This window comes from Diadema antillarum, unplaced genomic scaffold (genome assembly GCF_040938485.1).
Source record: "Diadema antillarum isolate AM-2024a unplaced genomic scaffold, OU_Dant_1.0 seq00002062_RagTag, whole genome shotgun sequence".
Lineage (NCBI taxonomy): Eukaryota > Metazoa > Echinodermata > Echinoidea > Diadematoida > Diadematidae > Diadema > Diadema antillarum.
Window position 1 is genome coordinate 10,476 of NW_027272709.1, and position 25,046 is coordinate 35,521.

A 25,046-nucleotide genomic window follows, 5' to 3' on the forward strand; every position below is an offset into this window, starting at 1 on the left:
ATAATTTGTTTTCACATTTAGTGATGTGCACTGAAGGTATTGGGATTTTTGCATCTTACTTTTTCTACTTTGTTGATGTATAAGGTTGAAATGTACTTTAAAAGAAGAGGTAAGTATTTGCAAGCCAATCTAGGTGATAACAGCAATCTTGTGTATCTGTGAAATGTGCAAAATAAGTGCACTCACACCACCAGCCTTGCCCTCATTCAACTGGCACTCGAGGAGTTAACCTCGATCTGGTGATCAGAGAGGTGATGCCTCTGGTCGCTATTCGGAGGCACGACCCCAGTATAAATGTTTGGAGTATTTTGGTGGGAGGATGCGTGCAACAGGACGAAGTTGATTTATCATCCCACACTGATGAGGGGCCAAGCCAGTCATACCCCACGCTCGGACGGCTTCTCCGCCCTTTCCCCATTCCAAAACAAATTCCTCACTGTCGCATATCAACCTTTGAGCTGCATCCATTCAACTACCATGGTAACTGCTAACAATGCATGAAGCCATTATATGCTGGAAGAGAAGAAAACACTGAAAAACTTGGCTTACATTTGTAGCCCTGACATTCATGTGAAAATAGGTACTGTGCAAAATCAAAACAGCAGTCTAGGCTTCCAAAAAGAGAACAGAGTGAAGAAAAATGAAATTATAGACATGATTATCTTATAAAAATTATGATAATCATCATCACTAGCACCAACTGACTTGGCTGGTCTGTTGAAGACATCGGCAAGAATAGCCATACAACTCTTTTCCGTTTTCTGCAATTTCAAAAAGTTTGTGTAACTTTTATCTGCTGAGATACTCCAATCAAATGAATAAAGCACAACAAAGCTAACCCATAGTGACATATCTTCTGTTGCACCACGTCTGTGGAACTCGCTACCAGTTCAGCTTCGGAATTGCAGCAGTCTCAATACATTCAAGTCTGCACTGAAGACTCATCTTTTCCGGCAACTTTGTGAATGATGTGTGGCACTTTTTGGGAGCTGGGCGCCTTTGAATGTTTCAACATATAAATGGCGCTATATGAATGCTGTTTCATCATCATCATCATTTCATCATATCTGGCTTGGTAGAAAAGTTTGGGGGATTTTCTCGCAATCATATTAATTTTTGCCTAGTGTTAGTTATTTACAGACCTTGGATTACATTTTGTGATGTCAATCTAACAACCCTATATCTTATCCTCTCCTGCAATGCTGACGAGACATATGACAAGACAGATAGAAGTAGAGTATCATTCATCAATTATGGGAAAACCTGCACCTGGATTTGTTACCAAAGATGATTTCTGCCCAGTATCTAAGGGTGAAATACTTTAAGGGAACTGCCTTTGTTGCTAGGTGAGCGAGAAAGAGACAAGGGAAAGATGGTAAAATTCTACCTTGCCTGACATTATTTGACAATGCAGCTTTCCATACTGCTATCCATTACGATGAATATTGTAAAACCAGAAATTTTTGTGTGCATTCTAATTTCGTGAATTTTTGCGAGCCAAGATTCACGAAATTATTAAAAGTGCACATGAAAGTTCTTGTCTATACTAATAGCAATATGCATTGAATGCCAAAGGAAGTGCCTGTATGCTTTGCATACTCCAATTCATGAGCAGACCCAAAGTTTCCCTTTCATGCAGGGCTTTTTAATACATCCTCAAAGATACCAACTTTAAAAAAAAAATCAAAGTGGAAAGAAGAGAGGAGCGTGAACGAGCAATCTTGAATACATCCCTAGCATTTTACGGCTTGCCTGACATCTTCCTGATGGACCCCAGCCACCCTTACTTACCCCGCCAGCATCTCATAGATGAGGATACCAAGAGCCCACCAGTCCACGGCTTTCCCGTGACCTTTGCTCTGGATGATCTCTGGCGCTAAGTACTCCGGCGTCCCACATAACGTCCACGTCCTGTTTGGGGAGAGAGAGAGAGATGGCAGCGATAGCGAGAGAGGAAAGAGACAAATGATGATTCCATTATGTGCGCCCACTTTGCCAAAGTTTATTTTGCGGCATTAAAGGGCATCAGTGCCAGAAATGTTTAACTAGGAAGCCATCCCTGGAATCATCTTCATTTTCCTCTAAATGCACATATTTGTCAAATAATGAAAGAAATAAATATAAAAGGATAATTATCATACAGTTTGCCACCTGAATATCTACAGAAACAGATACACATACACAGCAGCTTTTGGACTCTCCACAAAACATGAAGCTGCTGATATTGAATGACAAATGTTAGCAATTCTACCAGACGGATAATTTTTGTGCAATGTTTCTTGTTTTCCGAAATGCTTCCTTCTCCTTTTTATGAGCACTTTAGTATGAAATTAGATCACGTTATATTTCATCCTCATAGATATACCACATATCAAGACTTTCAGCCAAAGTGAAAGCTACGCATTGTTTTTTGGGGGGTTTTTTTTGTTTTTTTTTGTTTTTTGCTCAGTGCATGAGAGCCGTAATGGCTTCAGATCACTATGTCAATGAAAAGAGCAAAGCTACCAGTATCACTATAATCACAGTCAGCAGTCACTAAATCACCTCTAATGTCTCATAATCGGCCATTATAAACACCTGACTATGATTTCCTCGTCTCACTATACCCTAGTCGTTTATTCAAATGATATTTGCAAATTTTTGTCAACGCAGCAGCATAGCGAACAAGAATACAAAGATATTGTTGGCTGAGAACAAGAAGGGCTTCATCACAATGGGGGGGGGGGGGTGGTATTATGTTGTAGAGCTCAATCTCCTTGACATGATGGTGTCAAATTTAAACTATTTTCATAATCAGTAAAATGTAAAAGATTAAAACCACAAGTTGCACTATTTTACCCAATATTTGGAACAATGCTCATATATCTACCCACTCTTGATTGAATAAACTTGTTATTTCATGAAAATTGATTGTTTCATTTCTATTTACGCTCAAAACTCAAAACGCGGTAGCGCCCTTCTGCTTCTCAGCTGACGATATTTGCACCAAATGCTTTGATTATGGTATTCTGAACACAAACAGGCAAACATGTCTGCATAATGTAAGGCAAAACATATTTTCTATACATAAAAGATGCTATACGTCAACTGAGTCATTCCATGTGATTGTATGTTATGTTAACTGTTGTCATTTTCATTTGGCTGAATATAATATAATATCATAATAATAATAACAATTATAATAATAATTATGATAATAATGATAATAACAATAATGACAATAATAATAATAATGATAATAATAATGATAAAAAAATAATAATAATGATAACAATGATAAAATCCCTACTCACCTGTTATCAACCAGCTTCTTGGCAAAACCAAAATCAGTGAGCTTCACATGCCCCTCGAGGTCCAAGAGTATATTTTCTGGTTTTAAGTCCCTGTAAACAATGTTTTCCTTGTGTAGATAGTCTATTGCAGAAATGATTTCCATGGCATAAAATCGGCTGGTTTCGTCCTTGAAATGGCCGCTATTGCGCAAGTACGTGAAGAGTTCGCCGCCGCACGCATATTCCAGTAACATGTAAAGGAACGTGTCGTTGTGGTATGTCCAGTGCCTGGGAAGAAAAGATAAGACAGAGGTGAGAATGTGTATACAATGAGTCAAATGTAGAAAAGAGCATATTACTTTGATGATTTTTGAAGAAATACCTTTATTTTTGAAGAAATACCTTTTTTCTTAGATTTCAGAACAAAAACCCTCAAGGTCATAGTTTCTAGAAAGCATGCATGTTTGTGACAGAGGTGAGAACTATATCAATACATAATTTTTTGATGATTTTTCTGAAAAATACATTTTTTAGATTTAAGAACAAAAGTCATCATGATCATACAAAGGTGTCACAAACATCCTGGTTTGCAGAATGCATGCATGCTTGTGACAGAGGTGAGAACTATATCAATACGTCAATTTTTTGATGATTTCTGAAAAAATAAATTTTTTTTAGAATCCAGAACAAAAGCCCTCATGATGATACAAAGGTGTCCTAAACATCCTGGTTTCCAGAATGCATGCATGCTTGTGACAGAGGTGAGAACTATATCAATATGTCAATTTTTTGATGATTTCTGGAAAAATACATTGTTTTAGAATCCAGAACAAAAGCCCTCATGATGATACAAAGGTGTCCTAAACATCCTGGTTTCCAGAATGCATGCATGCTTGTTGCTGCAATCCAAATACTACGCAGATATTTAGAAAACATCAAAAATATATTAATTTTGCACTCACAGGTAATCTGAAAACTATCATCACTGACAGTGTCAACACAAGTAACTTTATATTCATGACTTGTGCTTCCATAATCAGCATTTTGAAGTAGGATTTAGGCCAATGGGTGAGTTACATTATCACACAAATGGCAAAAACTACCTCTACAATATCTGAATTTGATTTCACAATTACTTCTCTTTCTCATTCTATAGATTTAAAAGATCTAAATGCTCGGAGGATGTTGACTTTCCTCGACAAGCTCATAGAAGTTATCAAATCACAACGTTGAAATATGGGAAGGGGGGGGGGGGACTCGGAAGTACACTCCATCATGGGTAGATCCAGGAACTCCGTAAAGGAGGGCGTCTTTACAAATTTAAAGGGGGCATATGTGCCCCCCATTTGTAAAGAAATCATTTCTTTTGTTTTATGAAAAAGTAAAGTTGCCCGGTGTGCCCCCACCTGGATCCACCACCACCCCATTGTGGGAATCTTCTGTATCATAATACCCCTCCAGTTTCACAGCTTAATAACAACTTTCACAGCTCATTCTATGAAGCTTAATAACAACTTTCTCAGGTCATGTGCTAATCTAAGATTGATGAGAGATGCTCGGTACTGCTCATGCCATCACGTCCTCAATCTCTCCACCCTCTCACTGACCTCCCCTCCACGAATCTCAGATATGTCCCCATTCAGAGGGGGAAGGGGAAATCCTGCAAGGGCCTTAATATTAAATGTCAGTTTAATTAGCAGCATAGCGCGCTGCCACTCGGACAACATGCCGACATTAACAACTGGCTACATTAGTGGCTGACATTTGGGTCACTGATCCGAGTTGGCCATATCCCTTGCGGAAGAATGGGACCCCTCCTGCTAGACAAAAAGCCCTCGTGACGACACTACCATCCACTGAATCAGTCTCCCTTCATCCCCCTGGACCGGCATCTGGAATCCAGTACCCGCTGCGGTGGGAAGACTGCAGTACTTTGGCGCTGTGGTTGGCATCATACTTAATGTAGATATTGAAAATACCTATAGATGCTCTTAAGGTCCTTGGAAGGTCTATACTGGTAAAGGTATATTGGAAGCATACAATTTCTGCACTGGAAGAAAAATGTTGGCAATTTGCTGTTGCATCTTCATCGTCACAATATATGACACTCATGACAAGATCTTCCAATAAAAGCAGCAGATCATGAATATCTTGCTTTCACACTAGCGTATAAAATTGAAGACGAGTATTTCCAACCGACAACTGGGTTCCTTCCATTCCCATTTATTACAAGGCCTAAATAATTATCTTCTATTTATAAAGGTTTGTTACTATTGCTAGGAGGCATAGTGGCAATAGCATGAGCTACTTTTGCTATAACACAGATTTCCCATACCACACACTTCCCCACGTAAACTCAGGACGAGTCTTCAACAGGTTAACCTCAAATTTGAAGAGGCTGCAAGCACAGATGTACACTTACACAAAGATTTTGCAACTCCACTTCATATCTGACTCAATTTTACTAAAAAGGGTCATTACACAAACAGACTGGAAGAAGTGTTTGGAGAAAAAAATCAAGACACATGCTAAATCATTGACCAAAACATCCACCTTTCTAATTTTTTTTTTCTTTTAATTGTGCAAACATATCGGAGAGTTACTGCATGTATGGGTGATCAAATCTTTTTTTTAATACCTCTCTGATCTTAGTTCAAACTTTCATTGATTTATCGCTTGTTTGTGTTGCTGCTTTCATGCGATATAAATCTTCCTCTGCTTGATGCCCTCCTTTAAAGTCTGAGCTATTAAGAGCACCTGCTGACAAAACCCACACCCAAGAGTGTGGCAGTACCCTACTGGAGCATGAGTTTCAGTAACCAAGATGGATCACCCGGAAAGATTTTTTAATGAAAAATGATAGTAATAATGGTCTCTATTTCACTTTCCATATCCTTAATGAGGGTCATCACAGCACCACAGCTCTTCATGAAAAAAAAATGTATTATCATAACCCAAGGAGCTTTCTCCAGAAACTAGTGATGTATTGTTTTACAACAAAGCATCAACCCATGAAAGGTCACTCTAATGTTGTCCTTATGTAAAGTTGGTAGGAATTTTTTAGATGAAATTACATACAGAAACAAAGCCTTACCATCCTCAACTCTTTAAAGGACAAGTCCACTTTCATAAAAATGTCGATTGAGAGACTGCAGCAATATTAGTAGAACACATACAGTGAAAATTTGAGTAAAATCGGACAATCTATTCAAAAGTTATGATTTTTGAAGTTTTAATTCTGGGATCGCTGGATATGAAGACTACTATAAAATAGCTTGTGATGTCATATGTGTAGAATGATATAAAGAAAATGAAAATAAAAATCAACATATCTTCACTTTTCTCACATAATAAAACAGCGCATGACTTGCTTCTTTCAAAAGGCAGGGGAGTAATACTTCCCTTAACATATGTCAGTAACAAGCTAAGGGAATGTGTACTTTTTTTCATGAAATGATACTTAGTGTAATTCTCTTTTCATTTTCTTATATTGTTCTATGCATGTGACATCATCACCTGTAGTAGTCTTTGCATCCAGCAGCGACTTCACAGAAACTATCAAAATTCATAACTTTTGAACGGATTGTCAGAGTTTCCTTAAATTTTCACTGATGCGTTCTACTTAAAATGCTGCATAATCTCAATCCACATGTATATAAAGGCAAACTTGTCCTTTAAGTATATCAATGACGCCATGAACTAGACAAACCAGATCCAGTCATTACTAATATCTATGCCATCTGCACCCAATAACAGTCTTTATTTTTGTCTCACACTTCCTACCCATAAATGCTTTAGGGTCCCAACGCTGGTTTGGGATGATCTAGTGATGTGTCTCTACACTTAAATGCCATTAAGGATGTGTAGTTATTCCCAGAATTCATACATGTCATCCGTCATTCTGAATTGTTGTACAAAAGAATGAAGGAAATTGTACATAAACAAACTAATGATGGTATGTCAAAAAAAAATTCCAATGTCTTTGGCCATTTATAGAATGTTGCACCTTGAGTATCTTTGCATTTTGTCGTGTTTTCTTGTTTGTTTATTTTTTCGAGGGGGGGGGGGAGGGTGACTGCTGGTTTTATTTCTCCTTTAGAAATGATACCATCTACAAACGGATTGTCAAAGTTAATTGTCAACCTCCCATTCCCTCTTCTTGTGTGCAAATTATGCACTTTAAATATGATCCTCTACATAGTTTTTTGTGTTTCTTATTTTAGTGGGAGACATTTTTCGTGCTGGGCTGGGTAAAGATATGTTTTTCAAGTATTTTTGATTCTGCAGAATCGAGGCATTTAATAGTGGTACGTGTTACAAGCAAAAATATTTATTTGTGTGCTTTAATTTTCCCGGTAGTAAATGTCCACTTAATATACAGTATATGACATTTGCAGATCTAGGGGATGCGACCTTTAACCATAATGTCAGTCAGACGGTTTTGGCAGGAGCAAGCTGGCACTGTTTAGACATGTGTTGGTAAATACTGCCTACCAAAGTCAACGGGAGGAAGGGACAAAGACAGCCAGATGGGCCTCAAAGATCGACTCGGCAAGGCTGACAACGATGAGCGGCGTGACAACAGGAAAACGGCGTGAACACCAGAGACAGATCGAGGGACAGACGGCCGGAAAACGGTGACAGACTGACATACAGAGGGAATGTGGAACCTGTGTTGAATGCGGACTGAGACGGGTATAGGCCTACAAAGACACAGACACTCGTAGACTGACGGACAGACTGACAGACAGCTGAGAAGAGGGAAATAGAGACAGAGGAAAAAGAGCGCGTTTCTACTGAGAGCACCTCACATCCCTGGCATCGCCACGAATTTTGTCCAACGCAGCACCTCGTATTTTACGACCACTCGAGCTGTTTCTACTGAGCGATAAAATACGAGGTGATGCAAAGGTGACGTGCAAATGCGGCGATTCCGGAAGTCAGGTATTTTTAAGTCACAGACTGGGTCACGCGCGATCGAGGGGGCTGTTGAAATTTTCTCAAGGCTGCGACATACTAATGTGGTACTCTCGCGATTCGAGACAATATGAAATGAAATAACACGGTGTCAAATAAAAGCAAATCAAAGTAAGTGATGAGGGCTTAGTAATGCAATAAGTTAGGCTGTTAATCACGCGAACAATAGACGATGAATGCCACAATTCACATGTAACGAAACGTATAGGGCCTATAACACGTACACAAGCGAGTTGGTACAAACAAAGCATGATGCGAACACGGTCGCTGTGTGTAGGGCCTACACATGTATTTTGTACACGTGTCGAAGGAGTGTGTGCGATGAACCGATTGAAAAGCGCGGGGAGAAATTCTAGACGTCCAATACACCACGAATTTCGCTACCCGGTGTGTTTCTACTGAGAATCGTCCTTCGCGTCACCACGCATCGACCACCTCAATAGGTGGTCGACGGAGCACCTCGCATCACCCGGCATCGGCCACTACCCGATCTGTTTCTACTGAGGAAAAATTCGAGGTGTCACCACGCATCGGCCGGTATCGGCCGGCATCGGCCGGTATCACCACACATCGGCTGGTATCACCTCGAATTTTCGTCGCTCAGTAGAAACACGCTCATAGACGGACAGACAGACAAACAGACAGAGGGAGGCAGAAAAGAGCCTAACTGCCAAACAGCTGGGGAGGGCAAAGGGGAAAAATCGCAAACCTGGGACTTACCCGTTGAGGACAGGCTGATTTTGCTACAACATGTTTCCAATAGCCACTTGCCCGAGCATACTCGGAACTCATCCTCAATGGGTTAAAGCACAATGGCACAACATGTTCATATTGACTTCATGAAATGACTTCTAATGAACAAATGGTGCAAATTCCATAAAAAAATTGGACAAAAAAAACAAAACAATATAATGATTTTTGTTTTCAGTGTCATAAGTGTTTACCTTATAATGATATTAGTCACAATTATATGCCCACAAATCAAGAGACAACGATGCCATCATTTAACTGAAGAATGAAATAACTTGGGACAAACAGCTACAATTGTATGTCAGGATGAAAATCAAACAGTGGCCTGCTTATGAGAATCAGCTCAATTCAAGAAAACAACGGATACCATGTGAATGTAATTAACCCCTGGATGAAAAGGAAACACAGAAACAAGCGAGATAGACAGTCACGACTTTTCCAATCTAGAGAGAATTATGTGTTCTTGAAATACCCCCCCCCAAAAAAAAAACAACTTATATAATTGAACCAATTGTAAACACAATTTTATTCTTCCTCCCACATACAGAACTAATGGTGTCATGGCAAGCACAACAAAAAAAGAGAATAAATAAATACATAAACAGAACAGTTGCCACACTTGCTTTTTCTTCTCTGGAGTAGAAAAGAAAGAAAATACTGCCACACGCTTGAAAAGGGAGAGGGGGTGGGGGTGTAAGCCTCGGGATAGCGTTATAAGCTGTGGCATTCCTGTTTATGTAGACAAACAGAAATACGAACAAGAACGGGGCATTTAACAATGCCATGACTATTGATCTGTCCCTAACGACACATTCAGAGTCAACCCCTTTTGATGACTGCATTATACCTTTGGTGGATTTCCAGAGGAGATGAACCGTAACATCAGTGACATGCCCCGTAGCTTTCAACTACTGCAGTAGGGACCAGTTTTCAGGTTGATATCTTCCGCACGCTTATCATTAGCCACACACAGAATTGCGTGTCAAGAGAAACAGGTTCAAATCTATTCTGAATGATTGATTACTCTGTGTAAACATATTCAGATTTTATATAATATGGCATTTCTCGGCCTAGTTGCACCTGAAGAAAACAACAGTGACAATTAATATAGATTCTTAAGGACGATCTTTTGTGTCTTTAATAACCCCTTACTTGTGTAAATACAATTATGCACACTGGCACAGAGTACAAGGACAAAGTTTTTTTGTCGGCGTGGGTGTGGCTCTAGCTTTTTATATACAACATTTCAGTTTTCTAATTTCTGCGATGGTATTTTCAATTTTTCCTTTCTGTTTATAAAAATACAGCTTCCTGCCAGATTAAAGCACATAAATGATATCTTCTTCAAATTTAAAATAAAAACCTGGGAAATACACTGTGTGTTTGTCAGAATGATGCGAGAAAAATTGGCTAACTTTGAGTACCAAATTTGCATAATTTCAAACTCTACAGGCTGTTACTGTGTTGTGGACATTACTTTCCAAGTTACATAATCACCATCTTACCCTTAAAAATATTTCAATATGTCAAATTCTGGGTAACAAGATTAGTCAAATCAGATAAGATGAAATTTAAAACTTTGTTTTGCAATATCAGGTGAGTTCTAAATGCTCATATGCTCCTAATTGTGTGGGCTAGTGATAGTGAAACATGAATACTACAGAGTTTTGAATAAGTGTTTACTGCAAAGAGCCAAACACACAGTGTGTGGAACTGTGACGGTACTTAGCTTGATAATCATACAATTTTTTTTTTTTTTTTTTGCATTGAAAAACAAACACAATCACTAATACAGAGTATTTGGCTATCAGAGCCACATACATGTAGGACCTATATATTTGCTACCAGATCACAAATTGTATGCATTTATTGATAACCAGCATCTCAGCCTGTTGAATACCTGGTCATAAAGTAGGCTCTTTTAAATGCTTTTTCATTGAACTGCTTAAAGCTATACATCATTTTCATACATACTGATTTCCCTAACAGTATTTTGAGTTCACTGACTTGTTTTTCTCACCATTTCCCCTGTAGGCATCACATAAAAAAAGTATTATAACTGAATGAATTGGGTTCCTTGACTTACATGACACACACACAAAAAAAAACAAAAAACAAACAAAACAAGCTCTTAGTGAAGAGCTGGTCAATGACCTCATATATTTGGCCTTGAACTCATGAGCAAGTACATTTGGTGGTTCTGATGTGGTCTAAACCACTAATCAAATCAATGTACCAGGATATTGGTTTGAAGCCTTTTCAATCTTTAAAAGTACTTGTGTACGTGGTATATTTTGAGTAACGCCATCCAAATTGATGATGGGATCTAAACATTTTTCCGTCTTTGGATAGAGGATTCTTTAATTTGGAATCCTGGTATGTCGTAATAGAGGAAAGGATGACAGATTTTGATTGATAAGAGTCCTCCCCCCCCCCCCCCTCCCTCATAACCACAACCACAACCACAACTCCATATCACTCTCTTTAGCCCTTTTTACACTTGTGTTTCTTAACCCCGTACTTTCTCTGACCCAGGACTATCGGTAGTCCCGTACGAATTTTTTTCAGCTTTTTACACTCGCCAATAAGTCCCGTACTAAAAGCTCTTGTCCTGGGCTAAGGAGAAAACTTACCTTTTTACACTTGTATTTCTTAGTCCCGTACTTTCCAAACCACATGAATATTCATGATTACGCTGTGCACTGTACAAGTACACACACACGCACTGGCAGCACTTGATTACCTCGTTTCTAATTGGTCAGTGGGGGTCGGACTTCGTCTCCGTCGCTTAGCCCCGGATTATTTTTTCGTTCTGTTTACACTCGCTTGCTTGGCACCGCAATTGCGGGGTTGGCACCGCAATTGCGGGGTTAGCACCGCAATTGCGGTGCTAACCCTGCTATTTTGCAGGGCCAGATAGTACGGGATTATCGGTAGGGCTAGCCCAATTTGGCAAAAACAAGTGTATAAACAGAAAGTGGGCGAAGGAAAGTCTGGTACCAATGGTGGGGCTAAGGCCCCCCCTTAGCCCCACCGTTGGTACGGGACTAAGCAAAAATTTGCAAGTGTAAAAAGCCCTTATGATAATATAACAGGTGATATAAAAGTTGTTGAGAGAAAAATTACAGCTGTATCATGTGTACAGGAACAAGAGATTCCATATGTTGGTTACATCTGATTTTCTTTCTTGACAGCTTCCATATAAAGGGATGGTATGGTTTTTGGTGAGATGGGGCTTCATGTTTCCAACCTTTTATGAGATCATGAGACACCTAGTGTGAAATATGAAAGTACATGCAATTCTTCGAGGAAGTAAAGTTTATACAACATGTATGTTTTGAAATGGCAGAATCATCCAAGAACAAAGTGGTCCTAAAAAAAGGTGGGTTCAATCTTTTATTAGGACCACTTTGCTTTACTGTGTGTGTGTGTGTGTGTGTGTGTGTGTGTGTGTGTGTTGTTGTTGTTGTTGTTGTTTGATATTTCAACCATTTGAAAAACCGACGGTCAACAAATAAACTTTTAATTCCTTTCAGAGTTGTATTCTCTTTAATATTTCAAATGTGGTTTCTAATTATCTTGCAAAAAGTTAAAATCTGAATCCTTCATCTCAACCAAAGCTTTACCGTCCCTTGCAGAATTTCACATGTAGCATACAGCCCTATCTGAGTTTCATCACGACCTACACTGTATGTGACAATCATTTCATGGAAAAAGTGAGGTCGTATCTATTCAAAATTTGGCTTAGCCAACACCAGGAAAAGCTTCAATGGAAGAAAATACAAGAGAGCATTTCAAATTTTATATTCATGGCATTGTGCTGTAAATGTCTGATTATCTGTCCCACAGCCCCCCACCCCCACCCCAGCACCATCCCACCCACAAGGAAAGGAATGTCACTGTAACAAAAGACTTCAAAGTCAGAGTTACCTCTGATCTCCGCGACCTCTGCAAGTACAGGAACCGAGAACAATTGCCAGCTAGCCGGCACTCGAGAGCCAGAGAAGAATAATCAGTTCATGTACCTGTGTGCTCAATTTGAGAGATCAATAAAATTCTCTTCTACAGGACCCAAACTCGGAGGCCATTATGCTATCGATCACAAGATTACACTGCATCCTGTTGCATTCACACATCTGTGACTTGTTTTAGTGAACATTCTCTTACTTTCTCCCTCACCTATCTCACCCTATATTTCTTCTTTCTTGCTCTTTGCTTCTCCTTAATTGCTAATCTCTACCCCACCCACTTTTTGGTTTGATTCCCTTTCTTGGTATAGCCACACACTCTCTCATGACTTTTGCACTCCGCACGCTTTGATGCAAATACCGTGTTGACTGTTGTGGTATCACTACAGGCTAGCTTCTTGATCATTGTCAATTCCAGGACAGTTGGTTGATTCAAACAATAGAAATGACAGAGAATCATGAAAACATCCCCAAAGTGACAAAAGCAATGCCAAAAAAACATTTATTGAAAACATTTCCTAAAGATAACTGTTCTCTTTTCCTGAAGAGGAAGTACTGACAGTCTAAATAAAAAAAAAATAGAATGCGTTCATCAGAGCACAAAACAATAAGTCACTTAAGATAGCTGTCTCCATGGCAATCTCTATGGTAACAAAAAAAGTGAGACAGAAAAAAAAGTGACTTGCATGAAACATCACGATATGCTGTATGGAAAAAAATTCATAAGGGAAGTTGAGGAAACATTTTTATTCATGCAGCCATCACTGGATGAGAAGACTGCCACACTCTCCAAAACTTTGAAAATTCATAACTTCGAATGGATTGTCTGATTTTCATCAAACTTAAATTGATGCTTTTTACTAAGTAATATTGTCATATTCACTTCATCCACATATGTATTTGGGTTTCAGTCCCCTTTAATATTGCCAAATACTAGCTGTCAAGCACCATTTTGAAGGATTATGTCCTACATTTAATAATCATTACATCACCGAAAACTTTCTCAGTGAAAGAAAACCAACATGTCTGTTAAATGTCATCACACATGACATTTTCTGCTCATGCACAAAGTGGAACTAGAACTACACGTAGTTTATCTGTCGCGCTTGTGTCACTCTGTTCATTCAACATAATCTCCTCTTTGATATCTAAAGGTCCTTCAACATTAGTGATTTTGTTCGCTGATTAGCAGGCACTTTCTTCATCAACTGGCAGATATCCAGAAACTAACTGTCAACGAAAAGAGATTACCTAATTACCCTAATCCCTATTGCATCATCATGGTTTCCAGTTGGACTGAGGTACACAATTACACCTCCTAAATGACTTGCTAATCCACAACTGCATCTGGGTCAAGTTTGGACAGTTTACTGAATACCATGGGCGAGTTACGGTATTGCAGGTATTGTTTGCCATTGGGAGCAGCAATTTGAAATGGTCTAGGGCAATTACCCCCTGGGCAATTACCCCAGACCCTTTCCCTGGCCCTAATCCTGAACCTAAACCTAACCCTAACCCAAACTCCTAACCCTAACCCAAACTCCTAACCCTAAACCTAACCTTAACCCCAATCTTTACTCTAACCTTAACACTAACCAGTATTTAGGCAGGGGGGGGGGGGGGGGGGGGGTAATTGCCCTCTGGGGGTAATTGCCCGGATACGACTTAAACATGTCTGAGTTATCACGTGTACCTTGGTACATGTAGGTAAGTTGTATCACAAAACATCCTGCCATATACAATGAAACTTTTGCAATAAGGCCTAAAATATAAGGAGATACCACTATTTTCCTCTACAAACTAAAACTATAGATGGTTTATTCTAGAAATAATTTTATTAGAACTATTGTTCACGATAAGTATATCTAACAATACTTAACATTGATTATATTAATAAATTACAAATTATACATTGGTTGTTTCTATCCCTAATTCACATTTTTAAAACTATTTTGAAGCACTAAAGCTGTTTTTTTGTTTTGCTTTGTTTTTGTTTTTGCTTTGTTTCCTTTTTTTTTGGGGGGGGGGGGGGGGGGGGGGAGAGGTTGGAAAATGGTTAATAATGCTTCTCAGTGCCTGGCCACATAAGGGTTACCAAAGTTACTGGGATGGTTTTACAGATATTTAGGTAGAGACTGAAATTTATAATGGAAGCAGTCTAGCACAGTTTATTTTTTGAGAGTAATGATGCCGACAGTCAATTTATAGTAGGCCCTATAGAGAATCTGGAGACTACCAGAATGATATAAAAGCTGTTATTTTCTCAAGGGTTTAATTTTTGTGAATCTTGTGAATCACTGTTGGGCCAAGAATTTAACAGCACGTGAAAAAATATCACCACCAATTTTGAACAGACAGGCATTAGTGCAATTACAACATAGTCTTGTCAAATCGCTAAAATAACATTTTGCAAAAATATCTATGACCTCAACATCTGAGAAAATATCTGCATTCAAAAATAACAATTTTTTACAATTAAAAGTACAAAACTCTGCCTTTCTTGGACAATTGCAAAAAGAATGAACAGAAAACATACATATTGTGTGCAAGTATTGACTGGACAAAGCAACTCCTTTCTAGATATAATCTTACGTTGATACGAACATCATAATTCAACTGCAATCTGCCTGGTTGCATCCACATCCATTCAGGTGCTCAATAGATTGCACCAGTAAATTTCTGGGTTTTGCTTTGTTTTTTGGCATTTTGGCATCTTCTTTGCCTTTATATAAACTATGTCTAAAAAAGGAGCTGGAATATTCAATGAAAAAAAAAACGGAAATCACGATGGGGTCTTTCACAATGCATGAACTGTTCAACTTTGTGACAGCTTCTTCTAGGAAGAGATATCAAACTAGGACCCCAGATAAAATCAATGAGGAAATAAAGGGACAGACATTCCAACAGAATACAAAATGAACAACTGACATCAATAGAAATAACACAGCTTGTTTCTGGGAATTTAACACATAGCAAGCACCAGGTATTAGAATTAGGGGGATTTAAATGACTGCATGAGAAACTTGCTGACTGACTGAGTGAATGAATGAATGAATGAATGAATGAATGGGTGGATGGACAAGCAGAGAGCACAATATGGGGATTGCAAAGGCATGACTCGCACTATTGATCTTCAGGCTCTCCAGCGACACTATCCATTACACATTGTCATCCCACCAGGTATTGTTTGGGGTGATCATGGCACCCCAAACAGGGCACCAGGCAGGCATAATCGCTGGTGAGAGTCCAGTCCCTCTTGGTGTTCACTGACAGACATCGATTTCAGAGCAGTCCTTTCACTTCTCAACAAACTCCATGCAATTCACATGCATTTTGTCATCACAGCTATGAAGTATTTGGCCAACAAACACAAACACACACAATGAAACAAAACAAAAAGCATGAAAACAAACAAAACTTTGTTTCTGAACTACAAATACTAACATTAAAAGAAAAACTGTAAAGACTTTGCATGCTCTCAAAACTTTACTGTTTTGTTGTTGTTGTTGTTTCTCAGCTAAGAACTTAGAAGTGCATATCTATCCGTTGAGGACGAGTCCCAAGCATACTTGGGCAGGTGTCTATGGGAAAGGCATGTTGTGGTAAAATTAGTCCATCCTCAACAGGTAAAAGTAGATGGTCTAGTGTGGGAAATCCCCTAGTTACAGGAAGAGGATAATCCCCAGTGAGATATACACTGTAGGCCTATATGACAAAAAAATTGTAAAACATAAATTGTATCTCACAGATGTGTGTTTGTTGTTGTTGGTTGTGGAGATGGTGTTGTTGTCATTGTGGATAATTCCTCTGAAAATTTTGGGACTTGACTAAGCACAACAGTTCATAGTGTGAGAAAAATTAAGTATCGAATTGGACAGAATACTGTTTCAGATACACATGCAGGCCCCCCCCCCCCCCGCAATGTTTTGAGGATTTAGACTATTTCACGTACCCTATACAGCAGACCAGGTGATGTAAATTTTAAGGAAAAAAAGTTGGGGGGGGGGGGGGGTTAATACATGAAGCAAGAAAGTGATGGACAAGCAAGCACAATCATTAAAGGTTTGCCAACCATAACATTCCTAGAGGTAAACAGTCACTGCTGGGAGATTGAACACTTGAACATTGAACACTGGAGGGGGGGGGGGGGGGGGGGGGGACGGATCCAAGTCATTGAGCTTTCTGCATTTGATCCTGGAAGAGAATCAATAAAGGTAAAAGCAAAAAACAAAACAAAACAAAACAAGAGCGGATCCTCAGCCCTCTCCGTACCGGTACCCTCACCATTTTATAGTGATATTCTAAGCTCTCACTAATTAGCAGATATAAAATGCTGAGGGGTCCAACGCGGATCTTGCCAACCTTGTCATCCATGCTCCTGTTTTGAGTCACTCCTGTACAATTGAATGGGTTTGATCATGTTTCTTGCATTGAGGGCATTGACCTCTAAACCAAACTGTGCTATTGGACCTACTGTATCCCCGGCTTCCAAATAAGTGGGCGTTTCCTTTTGCACACCACCACTACCCCCCTCGCTGTCTTGTTTCAGGGAGGATTGAAAACATAGCTTGTCCAAACTGAAACCAACAAACCCAAATTAGCAGATGAATAACAATGTTTACTCTGTGAGATAAATGACACAAAAACGTGCACAATTTCCCATATCATTATCATAATTATCACAAGAATGGATTATCTGCGGATCATTTGCAGAGCCAAGATTAGCTTTTTCATGCTTGACCACACTTGTCACACCTCCTTTGATAATTGCCTTGAACATTAAAAGTTCTTATAATAAATCATTTTGTAATATGCAGTACCGGTAAGCATTTTTCTCTGATCGTGATATCTGAGATACATCAAAAAAGTTTTATGGTGGAGTTTTCATCCAGGATATGAAACAGAAAATATTTCTACAGCATAATGAAGAATGCAATTACTTTTATGAGTGGTTGCATCACATCCGTAGGACATTCAAGCCTACAATCTCTTCACAGTGTGCAGAATACAAGTGTATGACTTACCTACTGACAATGATCTAATGACTTTTCTGAATGAATACATACTTGGATTCTGTTTTACAAAGTACTCTGTTGATTTTCCCCATTTTGTCTACAGCTGGTAGTTTTCTCTCTCTGTAATCTGCACAGTGCTATCGTTTTTAGGATTGACTAAAAAATCTGCTCTCTATAAAGTAGAAAATGTCAGGTCATACTGTACATTGAGCCCTGAAATTTCATGGTCTACCACCTTGTATTGACTGCCTGCAAAGTATGTGTATGACTAGACCTCAAGAAAAGGGTAGCTAATAATATGCAAATTACAAGCCAGACAACCATTGTGTATATGCTGACACTGCATCAGTGACCTAGAAGTGAAATCTTCCTTTCAGCAAAGGAGGTTAAAATATTGATTTCCCCACTCCCGGCTATCATGTCATTCCCATGCTGCTTGACCCTCGCTTTATTTTTCCACGGAGCTGCCGGACGGACCAGACATCAGGCACTTTATAGCACACACAAGGTATACATTATGTCGGGGTAAACTTCCTCCAATTTGAACAAAATTGGCAGAGATTCAATCCAGACAATACCCACCAAACGAACAATACGGACAAGCGTTGTACGTCCGCACGCAAGCAAAGAGGCTGTATGTCTCACCATCAACTTAGCTCTCCTGAACGGGCGGGACTGAAGCAAGAGACATTCTGATTTGACCTTGACTGCAGAGCATACATGATGTTGTTATTCATGTCTGGAACGTGTCAACATAAAGCCGAGGCACTACATTTGTCAAGCCATGCATGGCGTGCTGCCTACAATATCTCGTGCCAAAGAAAACTTGCTTTCCAAAAGAGATCTGACTGCAGCAATTGCTTCACAGTGTACTAGTAGCATCTTTTGTTACAAAGTGAATCTCATCAAATTTTCAAAACGTAGTGTCTGACAGAAACCATTATCAACATGACTAAATCTAGTTCATTCTCGGGATTCTGCTTTTGGGGTTTGAAATGAGTTAAAAAATATATTTGTATGGCTTCTCCCACACATCCTTACACATATTCCCCCCCCCCCAAAGAAAAAAAAAAATGTTTCAGACACGAGGAACGTCCTTTATATCTGAAGAGAATGACGATGGACAATCACCCAGTTTGAAGTGTCTAGGCCCATGCTCTCAACTCCGACATTCAGAGTCATAGACCAGGAGCTGGCTGCTGGTCAATTTACCCCATCAAGCCCAAAAGGTTTGACCCCTCAAAGTTACTGGGGCCACCCCCCTCATTACAAAACTGGGCGTCAGCCTGATACCTGAGGGCGGGGTCGTCCCCCAGGGACCCCCCCAAAATGGCCCCCGGCGGGTGTAATTTACCCCATGGAGCCCATGGACCAAACCTGGTCTAAAAGAATGGCCTAGGGGTGTACATAATAAAAATATAAAAACTGACAAAATATCTGGTCGGGAAAGGGGTTGCCAGACCGTCCCCCCCTGGGCCCCCCCGGCGGGTGTAATTTACCCCACGCAGCCCATGCACCAAACTTGGTCCAATGAAAGTACTATGGGTGTACATAATGAAAATATAAAAACTGACACGATATCTGGTTGGGAAAGGGGTTGCCAGATCCCCTCACCCCCCCCCCCCCCCCCCCCCCACCGCCCATTACGCCCCTTCGTGGGTTTAATTTAGCCAACAGCACCCATGGATCAAATTTGGCTGGGGGAAAGTAGGCCCCACTATGGGTGTGCAAAAAATAAAGATAAAAGCTGACAAAATATCTCACTTACAAAGAGTAATCAAACATATCCCCTACCTTTGCTACCCCCCCCCCCCCCCCCCCCATTTTTTAGTGTGAAGGGCCTATACGGTTTGGAGAGGTATGAATGAGCGTGTCATAAAAAGTAATAAATGGAACTTCTTGAATTAAGATGAAGTTATGACAACAGAAGCATTGTGTGTGTACATATATCCACATGCCCCATCCCACTCCCTCCCCCAAAAGAATGGAGTTATCAATATCTACACTAGAAACATACTCAGACAGTGCAGACCTTTGCCAAGCAGCTCATTTCCACCCATCCACACATGCTAAAAACTGCCAAATTTCCCATATAAAAGCCTTTTGCTTTTAAATGCCATCAACTTCCAGCTGTGTGGTAGTGCATTATACCTTGAGCACATGCCTTTACCTTTAGTGCGCATGTGTGCAAACCTCAAATTCATGCAGCTTGAACTCCCAATTCCATTGATCTCATCTGCCATAAGATAAAAATCATCAAAATTTCATAAAGATTCCCGGATCACTACCAAAATTTATATTTATCATCTGTTTTTAAAATGTAATTGTGTTATTATCATCTTTTCATACAAGTTTCATCCAAATGTGTTCTCAACCTTTCAAGTTGTTTTGCATACAAACAATAATGCAGACAATACTATATATAAGTAACATAAAACCTCAAGTGGCAGAAATAATTACTCTGTATCCAACATCCTACAGTTCAACTGTGTTACCATGCATGTGGAGCAAGCTCATGTACAACAGTACAAGAAACTATACCTGTGATACAAAATTGTACATGCAGTGGGTGCATAGGCCATAGTGTGGTTAATTGCATGCAAATATTTGTATGTTGTATACATTTTACTTGTTGCATGCAATTATACATTTCGAAGATCGGCAACACGTGTATCATCAGTCTGCAAACAATAAAAAGGCGGTGTTTTCCTGACCTTGGTAAGTGAACTGGGCTTTCCTATTGTAGGTACTATACTGGTAGGCCCCTATGACAGTAGTACATGTATTTCATCACTGGATGACAATTGGTGTCAGTAACAGAGCAAACAAAGAAAGGTCAAGAGTCTAGATCTTGGACTAGATCTAAGTCTCAAATATGCTATGATATGGCTAGATATCTAACGTTAGACCTATATTTCCTATACATGCTATAGCTTGTAGAGTACCTAGTACTATTTGGCGAAACCAAATGAACTGGAACAGGGGATGGATTATCAGTGAGATGTAGTGTATCATGAGTCATAACTGAGAAACCAATAAATAGAACATCAATGTTCTCAGCCTATATAGGTTTAAGTGTCAAAGGTGTGCATTGCTTTAAATTTGCATAGAACACTTAAACCCTGAATTTGTTCAAGTCACTGCACTTCCTATCATTCATAGCTAGAGTCAAAAAGGCAGAATTATACTACATTTCAATTTCTCTATCTAATAGACAACTTTGACTTTAGGATTAGAAATAGCCCTATTAATTGCTATATGTATCATAAGTGTTGAAGATGCAGATGTTCCAGTGAATGAATACTTGCATTCCCTGTGTTGTAGCCTCTCCCAGGAGAGGCTGCAGTGCCAGTGTGGTGCATGTAGTAGTCTTTGTGCAGACTCATTGACAACCAACAAAGGTTTGTACCTGTAAACTATGAGAGCTGCACAAGGTATAGAAAACAAACAACTGAAGTGAAAACAAGCTTATGTGTACTTTTGCCTCATACATCAGTGTAAACAAACTCAGAGTTGAGCATAAATACCGTAGCAATGCACAATTATAGCTTTGGCTCTAACAGAGGTGTAAGTGAATGACCTTTGGTACAGATTCCTATATTTTTGCAGGTATTTAAAATATTATCTTACTACCAATGGTTTTGATTTGCAATTTAAGCAATTTGAGGCTTCATTTGGGCACAGCTCTTCAAGCTCTCTGTCCATGTTTCTGGCATGGTAGACATGCTGCATGTACTGTACAGTGCCGACCGCGGGAAACGTCACGAAAACCCCTAGGGCAAATGCGGGAAGCCCTTTCGTCCGGGCGTACTAGGTAATACGCGGGCGTTTGGACGCGTACAGACGAGGGAAGTCGCCCGCACTTTCACGCTCGTCTAAACACCCGCATTTGCCCGAGCGCTCCAGCGCGGAATTAATGATATGAAAATCAAACTCTCCCGTCAACCATCGGCTACATGAAGGAAATTAGCTGAAATCGATCCGCGAAAATCTTTTGAAAAGTATCAGTAATTTGCCGGATGTTTGCTTTTACGTTCGAAAGTAAAATAATAACCATAACATTCAGCTCCCGAATATGCTAAAGCAAATGTCGAATGATCCCTTTGACGTTTGGAAATGAATAACAATAATACTCCGTACGATGATTAAATAAATGTCGGATGTTTGCTTTTACTTTCGGAAGTAAATAGCAATAACATTCATCTCCGGAAGATGCTAAAATAAATGTCGGATCTTTGCTTTGACGTTCGGAAATGAATAACAATAATATTCAACTCTGTACGATGATAAAAATAAATGCCGGATGTTTGCTTTTACGTTCAAAAGTAAATAACAATAACATTCAGCTCCGGAAGATGCTAAAATAAATGTCGGATCTTTGCTTTGACGTTCGGAAATGAATAACAATAATATTCAACTCTGTACGATGATAAAAATAAATGCCGGATGTTTGCTTTTACGTTCAAAAGTAAATAACAATAACATTCAGCTCCGGAAGATGCTAAAATAAATGTCGAATGATCCCTTTGATGTTCGGAAATTAATAACACTAATATTCAACTCCGTATGATGATTAAACAGATGTCGGGTGTTTGCTTTTACTTTCGAAAGTAAATAGCAATAACATTTGGCTCCGGAAGATGCCCAGAAAATGGCAGATGATTGCTTTTTACGTTTGGAGGTGAATAGCAGTAACAGTCTGCTCCATATAATAAAATAAATGTCGGATATTTGCTATTACATTTCGAAATGAAGAACAGTAACATTCAGCTGCGTTTGATGGTAAAGTAAATGTCTGATGTCTGCCTTGACGTTCAAAATGAAAAAACAGTAACATTCGGCTCCGTACGATGCTAAAATGATTGTCGGATGTTTGCTTTTAAATTTGGAAATGAATAACGGTAATGTTCTGCTCCGAACGATGCTAAAATAAATAACAGATTGTTGCTTTTACATTTGGAACTGATTAACGGTATCAATCGGCTCAGTTAGATGCTAAAATAAATAGCGGATGTTTGCTTTCACGTTTGGAAATGAAAAAGGATAACATTCAGCTCCGTAAGATGCTAAAATGAATGTCGGTTGTTTGCTTTAACATTTGAAAATGATTAACGGTAACATTCGGCTCCGTAAGGTGTCAAAATACTAGTAAATGTTGGATGATTGCTTTTGCGATCAGAAATGAATAACGGTAACTTTAGCCTCTTTACAATGCTAAAACAAATGTCGGATAAATCAGATAATTTTGCTTAACATTCGACGTCGTGCGATACCAAGTTGATTGCATAAACCTTCGACACTTCGTTGCTGCTCAATTTTATTTGATCTCGACATTATGGACGCTATATCTATTTGATTTAATTGTCCTTATTTTATCAACTTTCGACATCAGCCGCTACTTTATAGTTTTCTCGATCACTAACGTCGGACGGTATGACCTAATCAACTTTGGACATTGGTCGCTATTTAATAATTTCATCAACCTTACACATCGGTAGCTATTATTCCGATGTTCGTTATTCCGAAGGCTCTCTAGTCCGAAGATTCGTTATTCAGAAGGTATATTGTTCCGTTAATTTCATTTTCGGATTCATGAATCTTCAGAATAACGAACCTTCGGAATAACGCCACAAACGTTCGAATTAACGAACCTGTAGGTTTAGGGAATTTGTGTGTTTCGAATTTAACGACCCTTCGGAATTACGAACCTTCGGAATATTACGAACAGCACCCATCCGATTATCAACCTTCGACATCGATCGCTGCTTACTGATTTTATCAACCTTCGACGTCGACCGTAAATAACGTATTTGATTGACACTTTCGACGTCGATCGCTGCACATTAGATTGGCAAACCGTCGAAGTGTCGATCGCTGCCTATTTATTTACTGGTTCCCCAATTTCTGACTTAGTTACTGATTTAATCTACCTTCAACATCGGTCGGTCATTATATTGTAAGTGGCCACTTATTGTCTCGAGCTTGATATTTCCCAATGGCGTCCACGTCTACACACACACACATAAAAAGAAAGAAAAAGATCTGAGTCTTAAAGGTCTAACGAGGCGTGAAAGTCCTTGTGTGATGCTTTTAATTGTGTCATTCACAATAGTGTCACGGTCCCTAAGATGGATGAAAGAGGCGCAGATCTTAAGAAGCCACTTGAGTTGAAGTTTAACACCGTCTGTCTATTCTTAAAGTACACGATTTGTAGGGAAAAAAAAAAGACAAAGAGAGGGAGAAAACAAAGAAAACGTAGGAGAGAGAGAAGGGTATGGCGAAACCACCAGAGTGGCATTATGTAATCAACAAAGCTGCGTTTAACTTCACTCGAGTCCCCGAGAAGTGGTACTACACGTGCATGCATAATGTTTATCTTGGATACATGTACTGTAGGTACCCTTCTCTCCTTTCATGATAAATTGTTTATACGTATCACATAACTATGTCAATGCATGTTTACGTCGCAATTTGTCCAATCGGGGTTTTCCCTCTTTAAGGAGTGCTTGCTTTCCAAGAAAAAAAAAGAAGGATGAAATTAATGATTATGAGCAAAACTGAATGCATTTAAGCAGCGGAATCGCGCTACATCAATAGCACTCCAAAATCTTCGAGTGATCCCGGAGGTCACTCCGAGTGAAAATGAACATTTTCACTCAAAATTCACTCCAATTTCACTCTAAATTGACTCCGTTTTAAATGTATCCACCCCTTCAAGTGTGAATGTTTTCATTTTTTTTTTTAGAGAGAAAGAGAGAGAGAGAGAGAGTAGGCCTACTGTGCATTGGAATACGAATCTCTGCTGTGCAGCGATATTATGATCGCTATAAAAACGATCAGTTCGATGAGCAAAGCACGTGCTTGCCATGCCAGCAGTGAGTGCGCCATGTGGTTCCAACATACTCATCTTGTGTGCCCAGCGTGTTTTTATCACAGAACTCTTGTGTGTAGAGTTCTGTCGTTTTTACGTTATGGTCAATTCATGACGTGTGAGTGCTTCGACTTGACGCCTGTGAGATTGACAGGTGCCGTTTACGAGAATAAAAACTGTCAGTAGTGACTAT

At 39.4% G+C, this 25,046-nt stretch overlaps 1 protein-coding gene across 1 annotated transcript; it reads right to left on the minus strand.

Annotated features, from left to right (window-relative positions):
- Positions 1 to 1,791: 1,791 nt before the first annotated feature.
- Positions 1,792 to 5,224, minus strand: LOC139713772 (putative serine/threonine-protein kinase PRKY; the record flags this gene model as incomplete). The annotated part of the gene is made up of 3 exons (XM_071625475.1): positions 5,130 to 5,224; positions 3,294 to 3,560; positions 1,792 to 1,911 (listed from the first exon to the last, which is right to left on the minus strand). Coding segments are annotated over exons 1-3 (482 nt in total), but the record flags the coding sequence as incomplete, so codon positions are not given.
- Between the last annotated feature and the right edge of the window lie 19,822 nt (positions 5,225 to 25,046).